Genomic DNA, 12,412 nt, shown 5'->3' on the forward strand with positions numbered 1-12,412 from the left:
GTAATAGATCATATGTTTTGTCAAATAACATTGATCCCGATCCCTCGAGAGCAGCCCCTCGTATATACTAGATCTAACCCTGGAACCCACGCCCTGCGCACGGACCAACTCGATCGGCCGCGGGGAAAAAGAAATTCTTCTCCGCCACCAAATCACAGGCCTAACCAACTCATCATGGCACCGACGGCATGTTTCGATTGCAAAGAGGCGCGAGCCGTCATAATACGACCTAAGAACAGGCACAAACTCTGCCGTGCCTGTTTCATCAAAATTTTCGAAACGGAAGTACACGAAACCATCATTGGCACCAACCTCTTCTTCCCCGGCGAGCGAGTAGCGATCGGAGCCAGCGGCGGCAAAGATAGCACAGTACTAGCAGCCGTACTGAAAACCCTCAACGAGCGATATAACTACGGGCTGGATCTATGCCTACTCTCCATCGACGAGGGCATCCGCGGTTATCGCGATGACAGTCTGGAAACCGTGAAGCGCAACGCTGTGCAATACGAGATGCCACTTGATATTCTGGGATACAGCGAGCTTTATGGGTGGACGATGGATCAGGTTGTGGAACAAGTGGGCAAAAAAGGAAACTGCACGTACTGTGGTGTGTTCCGACGACAGGCGCTCGATCGAGGCGCCGCCCGCTTGGACATCAAGCATGTTGTCACGGGCCACAATGCGGATGATGTTGCAGAGACTGTTATGATGAATCTCCTGCGTGGTGATCTGCCCCGTCTGTCGCGCGGTACTAGTATCGTCACTAGCTCCGACGCTTCGGATATCAAGCGCAGCAAGCCTCTCAAGTACGCTTATGAGAAGGAGATCGTTCTCTACGCTCACCACCGTCAGCTCGACTACTTCACTACTGAATGTATCTACTCGCCTGAGGCATTCCGCGGTAGTGCTCGCACCCTGATCAAGGATCTGGAGAAGATTCGTCCCAGTTCGATCCTCGATATTGTCAAGAGTGGCGAGGACATGGCCGCGCTTGTACCGGTGGAAGTCCGGGGTTCCGGTAAATCGAAGCAGGATGGCGCAGAAGAGGAATCGGCTGGTGGCTGTGGTAGTCAGAATGGACGAACCATTGGAGGTGAGATGGCTGCAATGGAGAAGCAGCTCACTGCGAACGACGCGGCTGAGTCGCTCGAAACTGAAATCAAGCTTCCTAACGGTGCACGCGTGAAGCCGAACCGGGGCCCGACGGGTAAGGCTGTCAAGGTACAGACTATCAAACACTGCGAGCGCTGTAACTACATTTCCAGTCAGCGGATTTGCAAAGCGTGCACGCTGCTAGACGGTCTGAACCGGAACCGACCCAAGACTGCGATCGAAGTTGGGGTTGGCATGGAAGACGAAGAAAGCAGTTCGACTTTGATGAGACAGATGGAGCGTGCCCAGCTCAGTGCCACCTGAAGAGTCAACCAGGGAAGCACGTCTATTCAAAAGCCCAACTTTCAGCGTCAGCGTCCTCACAGGTCCGGGACATTTCCTCCATGACCCTTTTGCTAGGCCGTCGCCTCTGCAACGCAACCACACCCAGTGTCAACATCAGGTGTCCATTCTCGGTGCCCCCAAACACTGTGCGGCAACCCATGTATGTGGTTTGCAATGGACAAATTATCAGATCCAAGTATCTGAACATCAGATACCCAAATTTACGACTGGAATGTCAATCCAAATGCCCGTCTATACAAAGTTAATGCATAGCACAAAGAAAGTCAAAAAGAAAAACAAGCTCATGGTACTTGACAATGCTCTCTATTTTATTTTATACATAAAAAACCGTAGTATACAAAATCCTGAATCAACAATAACAACGCCATTCCATGGAATACATGCTTCCCAGCAAAATCACACCTTCACAGACAACATCCAAGCCAAGCACAGTCCGACTGTCCCATGGAATCAGAATTCAAATCATCCATCGACTATATCCACAATCGACAGTCCACAGACAGAACAAGACAAACCAAGAAAAGCAAAGCAAAGCAAAGCCAACAGCCCTACTCAGCCCAGCCCAGCTAGACCACAGCAGCTTGGAACATGACAATTCCTCCAATAAACCGAACTGAACTACTCCTTCCCCTCAGGAACATGCAACTCAGGCAAATCAAATCCAACCCGTCTCGCCGTCAGACGAATCTTCTCCTCTTCATCCATACTCATACCCGGGTTATAGCGCTCAAGGAGATCAGAGTAGACACGCTGGGCGCGGGCATACTGAGCGAACTGGTCGGCTTCTTGGACGCGGAGGGTTCGTTCCTCGTCTGTTTTAGGGGTTGAGAAGGGTAGAGCGTTGGATTGTGACGATGTCGCTGGTGATGAGCGGAAGATTGCGCGCAGGTGTTGGTGGATTGGGGAGGGTGTTTTGAGGTGGCGGCGTGGGAGTTCGCGGAGGAGGGCGCGGTAGGTTGTGCGCGCTTGGATTGTTGTGGACATTTTGAGGAAGGAGGATGTAGGGGGTTGTGGTTGGTTTTATGGGTTTGGTTTGGTGGTTTTGAGACCCTTATGCACCGGGGGTTTGGAGGTGAGATTGTCTTTGATCTTGGAGATGGTCGGAGGTTGACATAGCCGGGTGGATAAGTAATTCACGTGATTTGAAATGTATCCTATTTAGTGCTACAAAATACTAGTTTCAGTGTTAGTTAGCTCGGACCTTGATTATTATTCGATATTGTTTGTTATGTGGCTACCATTTTATTGGATAGATGAAGAATAGGAAGAGATATATCCATAAAGTTGTCAATATATACCGGGGTAGAAAACTCCTATCTGCAAGACGGTCAATGACCATCACTACCCACTTCATCACGCATATGTACAAAATGTCGTAACGGAGCTTTTTTTTTTAAAAAAAAGATGCATCACCATTACAAGCGTCATACCGACCCCCGCGGGGGAACCGGGTTCATAACGAAAAGCAGGCAAAAGACAACAACAGTATTTATCAATCATATAGGGGCGTGGCGACATGAGAAAGGAAGAGGAAAGGAGGGGGAAGGTAGGGGCGAGGAGGGTAGTGACGGTTAGGTATGAAGGTAGGAGGAAAGGTGTTGGATGAAATGGTTGTGTAGGAGAGAAACCTCAATTCGTGTTGAGGCTGGTGGGGATGAGTGTCCAGGGTTGCCAGACGTGTAATCAAATGAAGCGACAGGGTTTAAGAGCGCAACCAGCCGAACTTCCTTCGTCCCTCGGCTCCCGTGGACGGTTCGACGTGCAAGCTACGAGCATACAAGTCCTAGATAACGTTAGTGAGGAGAAACAATGATTGACGATAATAAAGATCATACCTCTTCGTCTCCAGAGAGCTTCGAGTCCAGGATCAGTCTCTCGACATCGTCGAATTTTTGAGCCTGCGGATGAGGGCTCTTTTGGCTTCGCTGAATTCCGAGAACAACCTCACCCATGACCTCGAATTTCTTCCAATTGATGCGAGATTTGTTCTCGCCGACAAATGTCTTGTTACCTTCTTCGGCAGAGACAAGGTCGCGACGGTGGAGAGGTAGGAATGGGATTCGCTCTGAGAACGAATTCTCCCAAGCAAGGCGGTAGGCAAAGTGGCTTCGTTGGGTGCTCATGAGGATGACCAAACGCATGAACTCTTTCTGAGCTGGGATGGGGATCAGGTCTCGAGTTTGTGTGAGGCGGTGGACAGGGGTGCCGTTGATGGCAGCGATTACAGCACCCAAGGAGTTGTAGTTGTTTTGGCGTCGGAGTTTCTGAGAGGTGTTAGTTGCTGCTGACCTTGTAGTAGCTGGATTGAGAAAACCTACCACTGCGATGTTCATGAACTTCTCCAGCGCCTGCGCTCTATGCTTAGGCTTATCGCGTAAGAGAATCAGGCTGGCCACGAAGAAGGCCAGATGATTGAATTGCTTGATCATCCGATTGACATTCGTCAAGCTCTGGATCTTATCCTTGTCAATGCCTGAGATGCTGACATGACGCACAAGATCACGCGGCCGGAATGAGTTGTACATGACCCAGTCAACACGCGTCAGTTCTCGTGCGAACTCCTCTTCCGGCGTATCCATGAAGATCCGCCACTGGAGTTTGCCAAGTGAAGTCTTATGTGTTAATTCAAGACGCAAAGCCTCTTTTTGGGCTGCGTCCAGGCTCAGCAATGTGAATGACTGGCTGGTAATGCCGTTCGGTTTGTCGGGATTCGAGGAGACTGAAAGAGTGCCTGAGAGTCGTGATGTTGAGTCATGCGGTCCACTACTGAGATCCAGTGCACTCATACTATATATGGGGTCTTGTTCTTCTTCGGTGTCGTAAGTGTTCGTGCCAGAGGCAGAGCCAGTGAGACCCGCGGCTGGAGAACTTCGGCCGGAGTTGTCGAAGAATGTCTCAACCATTTCGGACTCCTCGAGATCACTGTCGCCCCCATATGCCCAGCCGATATCATCGTCTTGTGCATTGGAATCTAATTGCGACCCGATCTCCTTCGCAGCAAACATGTAGAAATGGCTCTTTTCGAGTATAGCGACAAATTCAATGATCCGTTTGTGAAGGTTGGGGTGAGCGAAATCTCCAGGGTAGTCCGACGCCCATTGCGCCATAACATCGAGTAATCGCAGCTGATCCGCCATGCGGGCCAGCTGGTCCTCGTTACCCATCTCATTTCGCTCGAATCGGCTTATCAAGGCATTTAAGAGACTTGCGGGAGCGGCAAACTTTCGGTACAGGCAGAGAAATGTAGAACGGAACTTTTGGTCTTGTTTCGACATCGGCAAGGAAATCAAACGATCGACTAGCTCATCGAAGGATAGACCTGTCTCTGCACTCGAGTTGCTCTCACTGCTCGGCTTTGCCCGCACAACTGCGCCAGGGCTCGTGGGCCGGCTCTGATCATCGTCTGCCTCGTCATCCATATTTAAGAAACTGTTGAAAGCGTCTGATCCACCACTGTGTCGCCAGGCGTTATGCAATCGTTGCTGACGGTTATCGTGATTGGGAGAGTTTTGTTCTTGTGCCGACGGTATGTGGGTATTTAAACACGCTCCGGATGGCGGAGTTTGCGGTCGCACCGGTTGCAAGTTACTGGGGGCATAACGGTGGGAATTGGACGTATGCTGCAGGTGGTTTCCATCGGTTGGGAGACGGTCCTCACCATCCCCATCGACACATTGATCTGAGGCCGTTTGTGGGCCGCCAGCGGCTGTGAACACGGCTGAGGGGTTTTCGGAGTTGGCACGGGTATGGTGCCAATCGTGGGTAGTTTTGATTTTCGTCGGTGAATCCAGAGGAATATTAGGATTATTAGAGAGATCTAATGAAGAAGAGGGGTTAGAAGGGGGAAAAGCAAAAAAGACTGAGAGGTTCTATGGGGAACGACAAAGTAGCGAACGCTCCTACCGCGACCCACCTTGGCCCGCTTCCACTTGGGGGGGTCAAGGCACATTTCCAACTTCGATGGGTTTGGTTTGTCCGAGAACAGAAGAGAGAAAAAGGAAAAGGGAAATTTTTGTTTACCTTCTCGAGTAGAAATCACTGCCCCCAAAACCAACGCTATACACATGCGTTGAGATCGAGGCGACGAAAACGACGTTCGATAGATCTCATATCGATCATGGATCGCATCCACTTCACTGTCTTCCAAAGGTTCAGGGTTGACATCGCACTTGCAGGCAACCTGCAGGAAAGGAAGATCCGAGGCAGCCAATGAGTCTAAATTCCCGGGAAAATCAGCCCCCCATATATACCAGGTACTATCCCGTGGTTGAACCTACCAATAAGATTCGTTGTTAAAGCAAGTCGATCCGGTTTGGTGGCATCATGTAAAACCAGAACTCCGTCAATGACTGGCGTGGATTTATCGTGCCCTGTACGAGGCCAGATGATCTTCTTGTCCTGGTCGAACCGAATCTGGGTCAGGTCGACTTCCATCAGATGCACAATATAGACCGATCCGTTCAATGACATTTTCTTCTTGTTCATGGGCGAGGCAGGCGGGCTCTTCATATCGAGGGCACATTTGACGAAGCTAGACTTGCCGGCATTTTCTTCGCCGGCTACTGCAATGGTCACTTCGGGGAAGCCAGTCTTGGTGGATTCCTATAGAAGGGGGGAAAAGGAGCCGTCAGTAATTGAAGCTCTCTGTACACCGTAACCATGAACCATTCATCGCCCTAGATCAATTCAAGACGTACCTCCTCCTGTTGACTGAATCGTGTGCGCTTGATCGCCTCGTCCGTAATTGGCGTCCCTTCATCTTCCTCCAGCAATGTGTGTTTGACCTGCGTTCCCGTTCCTGGCTTCCGCGCCACATCGAGTTTATAAAGGCCCCCGCAGGGGCTGAAGCGGTTCGACTTCCCATGCCTGGTCGTTGTGAAGCCGTTGCAGTCATTGCTTGAGCTTTATCGCTGTAAGCTCTCTCTCGGCGAGATTGCGGCGAGATCATGACGGAAGCGGTCGGGACTTGCTGAGGCCACGGAATGGCCCGGTGTGACAGCGCTCTGATTACTGTGTAAGTTCAGAGAACGAGCAGTGCAGCGCATCCATTGTTAGAACAGATCAAGTTCGGTCGAGCAGCGAGGCAGCCATCCGAAATGTGGTTATCAAAATTGGCGCGGAGTTGACTTGAAAACTACCCTAATTAGCCGGAGCTGCGTCGGATATCTGTGTCTTGGCGTAACGGGGGAGAGAAATGATAAAGCAAACAGAAAATATGAACAGATCACAAAGATTGGAGAATATATTGGGGAATATGAAATATGAAACTGCTTTAAGATCATCCCATTTTTATTATTATTTTTATTATGAGATTCTCACGTTTCATTGGAAGCCTAAAAGATCTGAAAGCGGCTCAGCTGAACTCGACACATGGGAATATCCCAAGGTCTCAAGATGAGTGGCCACTAGAACCGAGGCTGGGTCTTAAGACGAGTTGCTTAGTCGATAGATCTACAGTGTTGCATTATGTCCTGACAAGTTGGTATTTGTTAGTTGACTAGAGCTGCAGTAGCTACCTTGACTATGCCGTGTCATCTCGGAGCTGTTTGTTTTTGAAGTACTCCGTACTTCGTATAAATTACCTACTACGTAGGTAGGTACTCTACAGAGTACAGAGTACTCTATCCTCATCATCTAATGTCTCATGATCCATGTGACTAGTCACAAGCATGCAGACTCCGAGTTTTCAGTACTTTGGTACTTTTTTCCACCGAAATTTTGGTCTTCGGAGTTCTGGGCCGTTAGCATATATGCTCCGCTTTCTTGGGGGCGCTAAAAGCGCCGCTAATCTGACACTATGTAGGACTTCGGCTCGCATGCTAACGTACGATGTATTCGTATGTGCGATATTGCACTTGATGGGCCTGAACACCCTAGGGTGCTCATCGCTTTGATCTACCCGTGGATTAGCAAATGCGCTTGTTAGTAGACCAAGGAACCGAGGGTAGCATGGAATAATGAATCATATATAAGACTAAGGAGGCCCGTATTCATGAGTTGCATGAGGCTGAATATTGGCTGAAGCTCTCGGATCTGACAGCAACTCTATTGGAACAGCCAAGGTAGATCAAAAAAACCCCCACCATCTCGTAGCATCTGCGTGTCTCACTTACACGGACTCAGCATATAAATATGGTGCAATCAAGGTATATGTGCCGATGGTCCAACTGGTACGTTGCTTTTCACCAGGAAAATATAGGTGACTCAGGCTGAGTCTGGGCTGCTTCCCTTGACAAGCGCCATAAACCGCATGAACGCCTCGGCGGTCTGGCCAGTCTCCGTCCCTTCCTCACAATCCTGCCTTAGCTTGCGGACTCTGCCCAGGCCGCGGTTGAAGCCTTTCTCGGACGTCCATGGGCCACGGCTACGAGGAGTGAACCCTCCACGGCCTCGCCCGCGGCCACGTCCACGTCCACGTGCAGGGGCTGTGTATGATTCCTCCCATTCTTCTTCCAGCGTTGACTGGAACATATCTTGTAGCTGACTGCGGAGTTCGGGGTGCTGGTTGAGAAGCTCTTTCATCTCCGCTGATGCCGCCACTGCTGCAGGGGTCATCACGGGGGCGCTGGTGCCAGTTGGCTCTGCAGGTTCAGGATCGTTGATATCGTTCTCGGGTGTGGGATCAACATCGGGCGCTGGAGTGTTACTCGATTCCTCATTCGGTGGTGGTTTCGGAGTACAATATATCTTATGCGACTGAGTGCATGCAAGTGAGCAGCTAAATCGATAACTCTTAGCGACTGGTCTACGTATGGATAGGGATGGAATCATAATCATGGCAGTACCTCATCAGTCCACATGTGGGACAGCGATATTTTGAGGGCTCTAAAGAGCAAACCTCACAGGAACCAGGCATTCTTGTTGATTTCCCAATGAATCCATCAGCTGCACAGTGATCAAACTTGCTCCCTCATTTTTCACTGGTCCACGTCCTGCTGGGAGGATAAGGCTAAGCTACCCGATTTGCATGATTTGCACAAAAAAAATTCTAAGAAGCTCGGGTCATCTTTTATGCCTCAGGCATCAAATATGTCGAGGCACACACATAACAAGAAACTCCATAAATATGTGACGTGCTGTATATTTAGATCAAAAGGCTACACAATATATGCGAAGCGCGCAAAGGGGATGTCGGATTTTTCCCCGAGACCTAGTTGGAGCCTGACCATCCACGTCCAACCTTGGGAAAGCCAACCCCTGTCTAGTGTGACGAAACAAAGCCAGAATGCACAGGATACATCAGGAGCCGGCCACGTTTGCACGGGATACGCAGGGGATCGTGTCTTCACCCACTACAGAGTACTCGGGGAATGAAAGCATGACATTCGTATGATAGCCACGATAACACTTGTAGGGATACCAACCCGGGCTATACTAGGTGGATCTTAGTCTTACTTTATTCGATACTAGTCCTAGGTACGACTATAGTTTGTTACAAATTGCTAGTTAGTTATCTTTTAGTAAGAATCTGAGGAAATGTGAGGCTTTACCCATGTGCCCCTAGAAGGTCCTACATTACATGGCAGGTGCGTTCCTACGTGACAAAGGAGTCTGGGAAGCGCAAGAACGTGACATGTTCTTTCTAGAAACACAGACCAAAAGTAGCTGGCTCCCGGAAAAGTAACTTCTCCTCATCAACATCCCTCTTCTTCTTCTCTCGAAGAGTAAACCCAACTCGTCCGTCGTCCTTTTTTTTTTTGCCCCTCAAAAGCCCTCCAAACCATGGCCGACGCTGGTCCTCCTCCCCCTCCCGACAACCGAGTAAGTGCAGATTCTCTGCTCATCCTAATTCTGAAATCCGATGACCACGATGCTCCCAACGCCTAGCACTCATACAGGCACACACTGACATATTATGTAGTCCTACTGCTCGCAGTGCCGCCATTACGGCCATAGCGATGTCGATTGCAATTGGCTAATGAGGATGGCGGTCATGATCCGCCATGTGACGGCGGCACCTCCTCCAGTAAGATCATGCCTTAGTATCCTTCAAAGGGACTATGTTGACTTGGAGGGTCGCTGACATAGAACAAGCGGAAGGCCCACCGGGCCGGCAAGGGTATGTTCTATTGTTTCGCTAAATCGGATTATCATTCCATGATACAAGCAGTCCATCTCTTGCTGTTGCCTCGTGCCTGTTGCTCTGCGCCTCGGCCCCGTTGCCGCCTACAGTGCCTTGAGACAGACAACTAACTCTTATATTAGGCCGACGCGGACGTGGCAACGGGGGTACGTATGATATTCCGATTCAATGTGAGCGAGCAAGTTCTGACCCACATCGTCTGCTTAGCCCGGAACAACGGTGGTAAGCCTTACCCCTCTCTATCCCTCTACCCGATTTCTGTGCCCCTGCTACGAGTGCTCTGGTGCTATATGAGTGCTCTGGTGCTGCGTATGCACCGGTGCCGCTTGTGTGCTGGCGGGGTTTATACGCAAAATATCCAGTCAGTTTTCATTCCTACAGGAACAGATATTAATCAATATAAATAGGTGCCCCGCCCCCCCGCCCCCACCGAACGCCCCCCCGGCCGCTGATGGTAAGCCTTGCCGTCTGCCTCTTTGCCCTATTGCTGTGCTCCTACTCCGTGTGCTCTGTGGCTCCGTGTGCTGTGTGGCTCCGTGTGCTCTGCGGGTCCATGTGCTCTGCGGCTCCGTGTGCTCTGCGGCTCCATGTGCTCTGCGGCTCCGTGTGCTCTGTAGCTGCGTGTGTGCTGGCTGGGTTTATACGCAAAACATCGAGTCAGTTTTCATCCCTACAGGAACAGATATTAATCAATATAAATAGGTGTCCCGCCCCCCGCCCCCCCGGCCGCTGATGGTAAGTCTTGCCGTCTGTCTCTTTGCCCTATAGCTGTGTTCCTACTCCGTGTGCTCTGTTGCTTCGTGTGCCCTGGTGCTGCGTGTGTGCTGGCGGGGCTTATACGCAAAACATCGAGTCAGTTTTCATCCCTACAGGAACAAATATTAATCAATATGATAGAGCTCCCCCGGGCCGCCCCTGATGCCGCCCCCGCCCCTGGTGCTGCCCCCGGCCCTGGTGCCGCCCCCGCCCCTGGTGCTGCCCCCGGCCCTGGTGCCGCCCCCGCCCCTGGTGCCGCCCCCCGCTCCTGGTAAGCCTTACCTCTCTATCCCTCTACCCTGCCGCTATACCCATTATTCTATGTGCCCTATTACTCCGTGTGCTCTGCTACTACGCGTGTGCTGGCGGGGTTCATATGCAAACCATCCAGTCAGTGTTCATCCCTACAGGAACAGATATTAATCAATATAATAGAGCTCCCCCTAGCCGCCCCTAATGCCGCCCCCGCTGCTGGTAAGCCTTACCTCTCTATCCCTCTACCCTGCCGCTATACCACTTGCTCTGTGTGCTCTGTTGCTCCGCGTGCTCTACGGCTCCGTGTGCTCTGTGGCTCCGTGTGCCCTGTGGCTCCGTGTGCCCTGGTGCTGCGTGTGTGCTAGCGGGGTTTATACGCAAAACATCGAGTCAGTTTTCATCCCTACAGGAACAAATATTAATCAATATGATAGAGCTCTCCCGGGCCGCCCCTGATGCCGCCCCTGATGCCGCCCCCGCCCCTGGTGCTGCCCCCGGCCCTGGTGCCGCCCCCGCCCCTGGTGCCGCCCCCGCTCCTGGTAAGCCTTACCTCTCTATCCCTCTACCCTGCCGCTATACCACTTGCTCTGTGTGCTCTGTTGCTCCGCGTGCTCTACGGCTCCGTGTGCTCTGTGGCTCCGTGTGCCCTGTGGCTCCGTGTGCCATGGTGCTGCGTGTGTGCTAGCGGGGTTTATACGCAAAACATCGAGTCAGTTTTCATCCCTATAGGAACAAATATTAATCAATATGATAGAGCTCTCCCGGGCCGCCCCTGATGCCGCCCCCGCCCCTGGTGCTGCCCCCGCCCCTGGTGCTGCCCCCGCCCCTGGTGCCGCCCCCGGCCCTGGTGCTGCCCCCGCCCCTGGTGCCGCCCCCGCCCCTGGTGCCGCCCCCGCTCCTGGTAAGCCTTACCTCTCTATCCCTCTACCCTGCTGCTATACCACTTGCTCTGTGTGCTCTGTTGCTCCGCGTGCTCTACGGCTCCGTATGCTCTGTGGCTCCGTGTGCCCTGGTGCTGCGTGTGTGCTAGCGGGGTTTATACGCAAAACATCGAGTCAGTTTTCATCCCTATAGGAACAAATATTAATCAATATGATAGAGCTCTCCCGGGCCGCCCCTAATGCCGCCCCTGGTGCTGCCCCCGCCCCTGGTGCCGCCCCCGCCCCTGGTGCCGCCCCCGCTCCTGATGCCGCCCTCGCTCCTGATGCCGCCCCCGCCCCTGGTGCCGCCCCCGCTCCTGGTAAGCCTTACCTCTCTATCCCTCTACCCTGCCGCTATACCCCTTGCTCTGTGTGCTCTGTTGCTCCGCGTGCTCTGTTGCTGATGTTACTGGACAAATATGCTAATAGTCAGTTAGAGGGCAACGAGGATGCTGGCACCGCCCCCCTTAGGGGGGATTAAAAAGCCTTAACCCATTGGTCGCTCGTCGGAGCTTTTACTTTTATTCATTATATTTACATAGCGACGGGCTGCGGCCCTTTCTGAAACAACAAGAACTTTCGTGTGCCCTGCGGGGCCGTTTGAAATACTTCTTCTAATTGTAGAACGGAACGGTAGACAGGATCTAACAACAGAGCACTAACTGACAGAAATCAGGTGTAATGTGAGCGTACAGTGTAAATCACAAATGTGTAACATTGATACTTTTGCCGTGTTTCTTCCAGCTTACAATGGTCACCTCCGAACGGGACAAAGCTGTCAGACGAGAACGTCTATATGGCAACTAAATGCTCGTGTTTCTGCTAGTCTAGCTTGGGTTCTTCTAATTCAAATCGAGATACTCACTACGAGGTTTACGGCAACTTTGCTATTCCGCGATCTAGGTCAAACATTCCAGCCCCGTAACCGGTCCTAACCAAA

At 51.6% G+C, this 12,412-nt stretch overlaps 5 protein-coding genes across 5 annotated transcripts; 2 read left to right on the top strand and 3 right to left on the bottom strand.

Moving 5' to 3' along the window:
• Nucleotides 1-174: 174 nt before the first annotated feature.
• On the top strand, nucleotides 175-1,416 carry N7516_011199 (putative PP-loop ATPase superfamily protein; the record flags this gene model as incomplete). Its single annotated transcript, XM_057223917.1, has 1 exon — nucleotides 175-1,416. One exon carries the CDS (start codon nucleotides 175-177, stop codon nucleotides 1,414-1,416), a length of 1,242 nt encoding a protein of 413 aa, XP_057069057.1.
• Nucleotides 1,417-2,076: 660 nt separating this feature from the next.
• Nucleotides 2,077-2,442, bottom strand: N7516_011200 (LYR motif-containing protein; the record flags this gene model as incomplete). The annotated part of the gene is made up of 1 exon (XM_057223918.1): nucleotides 2,077-2,442. One exon carries the CDS (start codon nucleotides 2,440-2,442, stop codon nucleotides 2,077-2,079), a length of 366 nt encoding a protein of 121 aa, XP_057069058.1.
• A 718-nt stretch (nucleotides 2,443-3,160) lies between these two features.
• On the bottom strand, nucleotides 3,161-6,507 carry N7516_011201 (putative Ras guanyl-nucleotide exchange factor RasGEF; the record flags this gene model as incomplete). The annotated part of the gene is made up of 7 exons (XM_057223919.1): nucleotides 3,161-3,241; nucleotides 3,294-3,722; nucleotides 3,777-5,327; nucleotides 5,372-5,673; nucleotides 5,736-6,060; nucleotides 6,156-6,324; nucleotides 6,470-6,507. 7 exons carry the CDS (start codon nucleotides 6,505-6,507, stop codon nucleotides 3,161-3,163), a joined length of 2,895 nt encoding a protein of 964 aa, XP_057069059.1.
• A 1,155-nt stretch (nucleotides 6,508-7,662) lies between these two features.
• Nucleotides 7,663-8,314, bottom strand: N7516_011202 (zinc finger HIT domain-containing protein; the record flags this gene model as incomplete). The annotated part of the gene is made up of 2 exons (XM_057223920.1): nucleotides 7,663-8,203; nucleotides 8,244-8,314. The coding sequence occupies 2 exons, from the start codon at nucleotides 8,312-8,314 to the stop codon at nucleotides 7,663-7,665; spliced, it is 612 nt and encodes a 203-aa protein (XP_057069060.1).
• Nucleotides 8,315-9,180: 866 nt separating this feature from the next.
• Nucleotides 9,181-11,953, top strand: N7516_011203 (uncharacterized protein; the record flags this gene model as incomplete). The annotated part of the gene is made up of 13 exons (XM_057223921.1): nucleotides 9,181-9,219; nucleotides 9,320-9,424; nucleotides 9,487-9,517; nucleotides 9,664-9,687; nucleotides 9,749-9,902; nucleotides 9,949-9,995; nucleotides 10,244-10,276; nucleotides 10,439-10,568; nucleotides 10,689-10,771; nucleotides 10,987-11,091; nucleotides 11,307-11,453; nucleotides 11,652-11,792; nucleotides 11,910-11,953. The coding sequence occupies 13 exons, from the start codon at nucleotides 9,181-9,183 to the stop codon at nucleotides 11,951-11,953; spliced, it is 1,083 nt and encodes a 360-aa protein (XP_057069061.1).
• Between the last annotated feature and the right edge of the window lie 459 nt (nucleotides 11,954-12,412).

Source organism: Penicillium verrucosum (assembly GCF_028828655.1).
Source record: "Penicillium verrucosum strain IBT 35672 chromosome Unknown utg000005l_segment0_segment0, whole genome shotgun sequence".
NCBI lineage: Eukaryota > Fungi > Ascomycota > Eurotiomycetes > Eurotiales > Aspergillaceae > Penicillium > Penicillium verrucosum.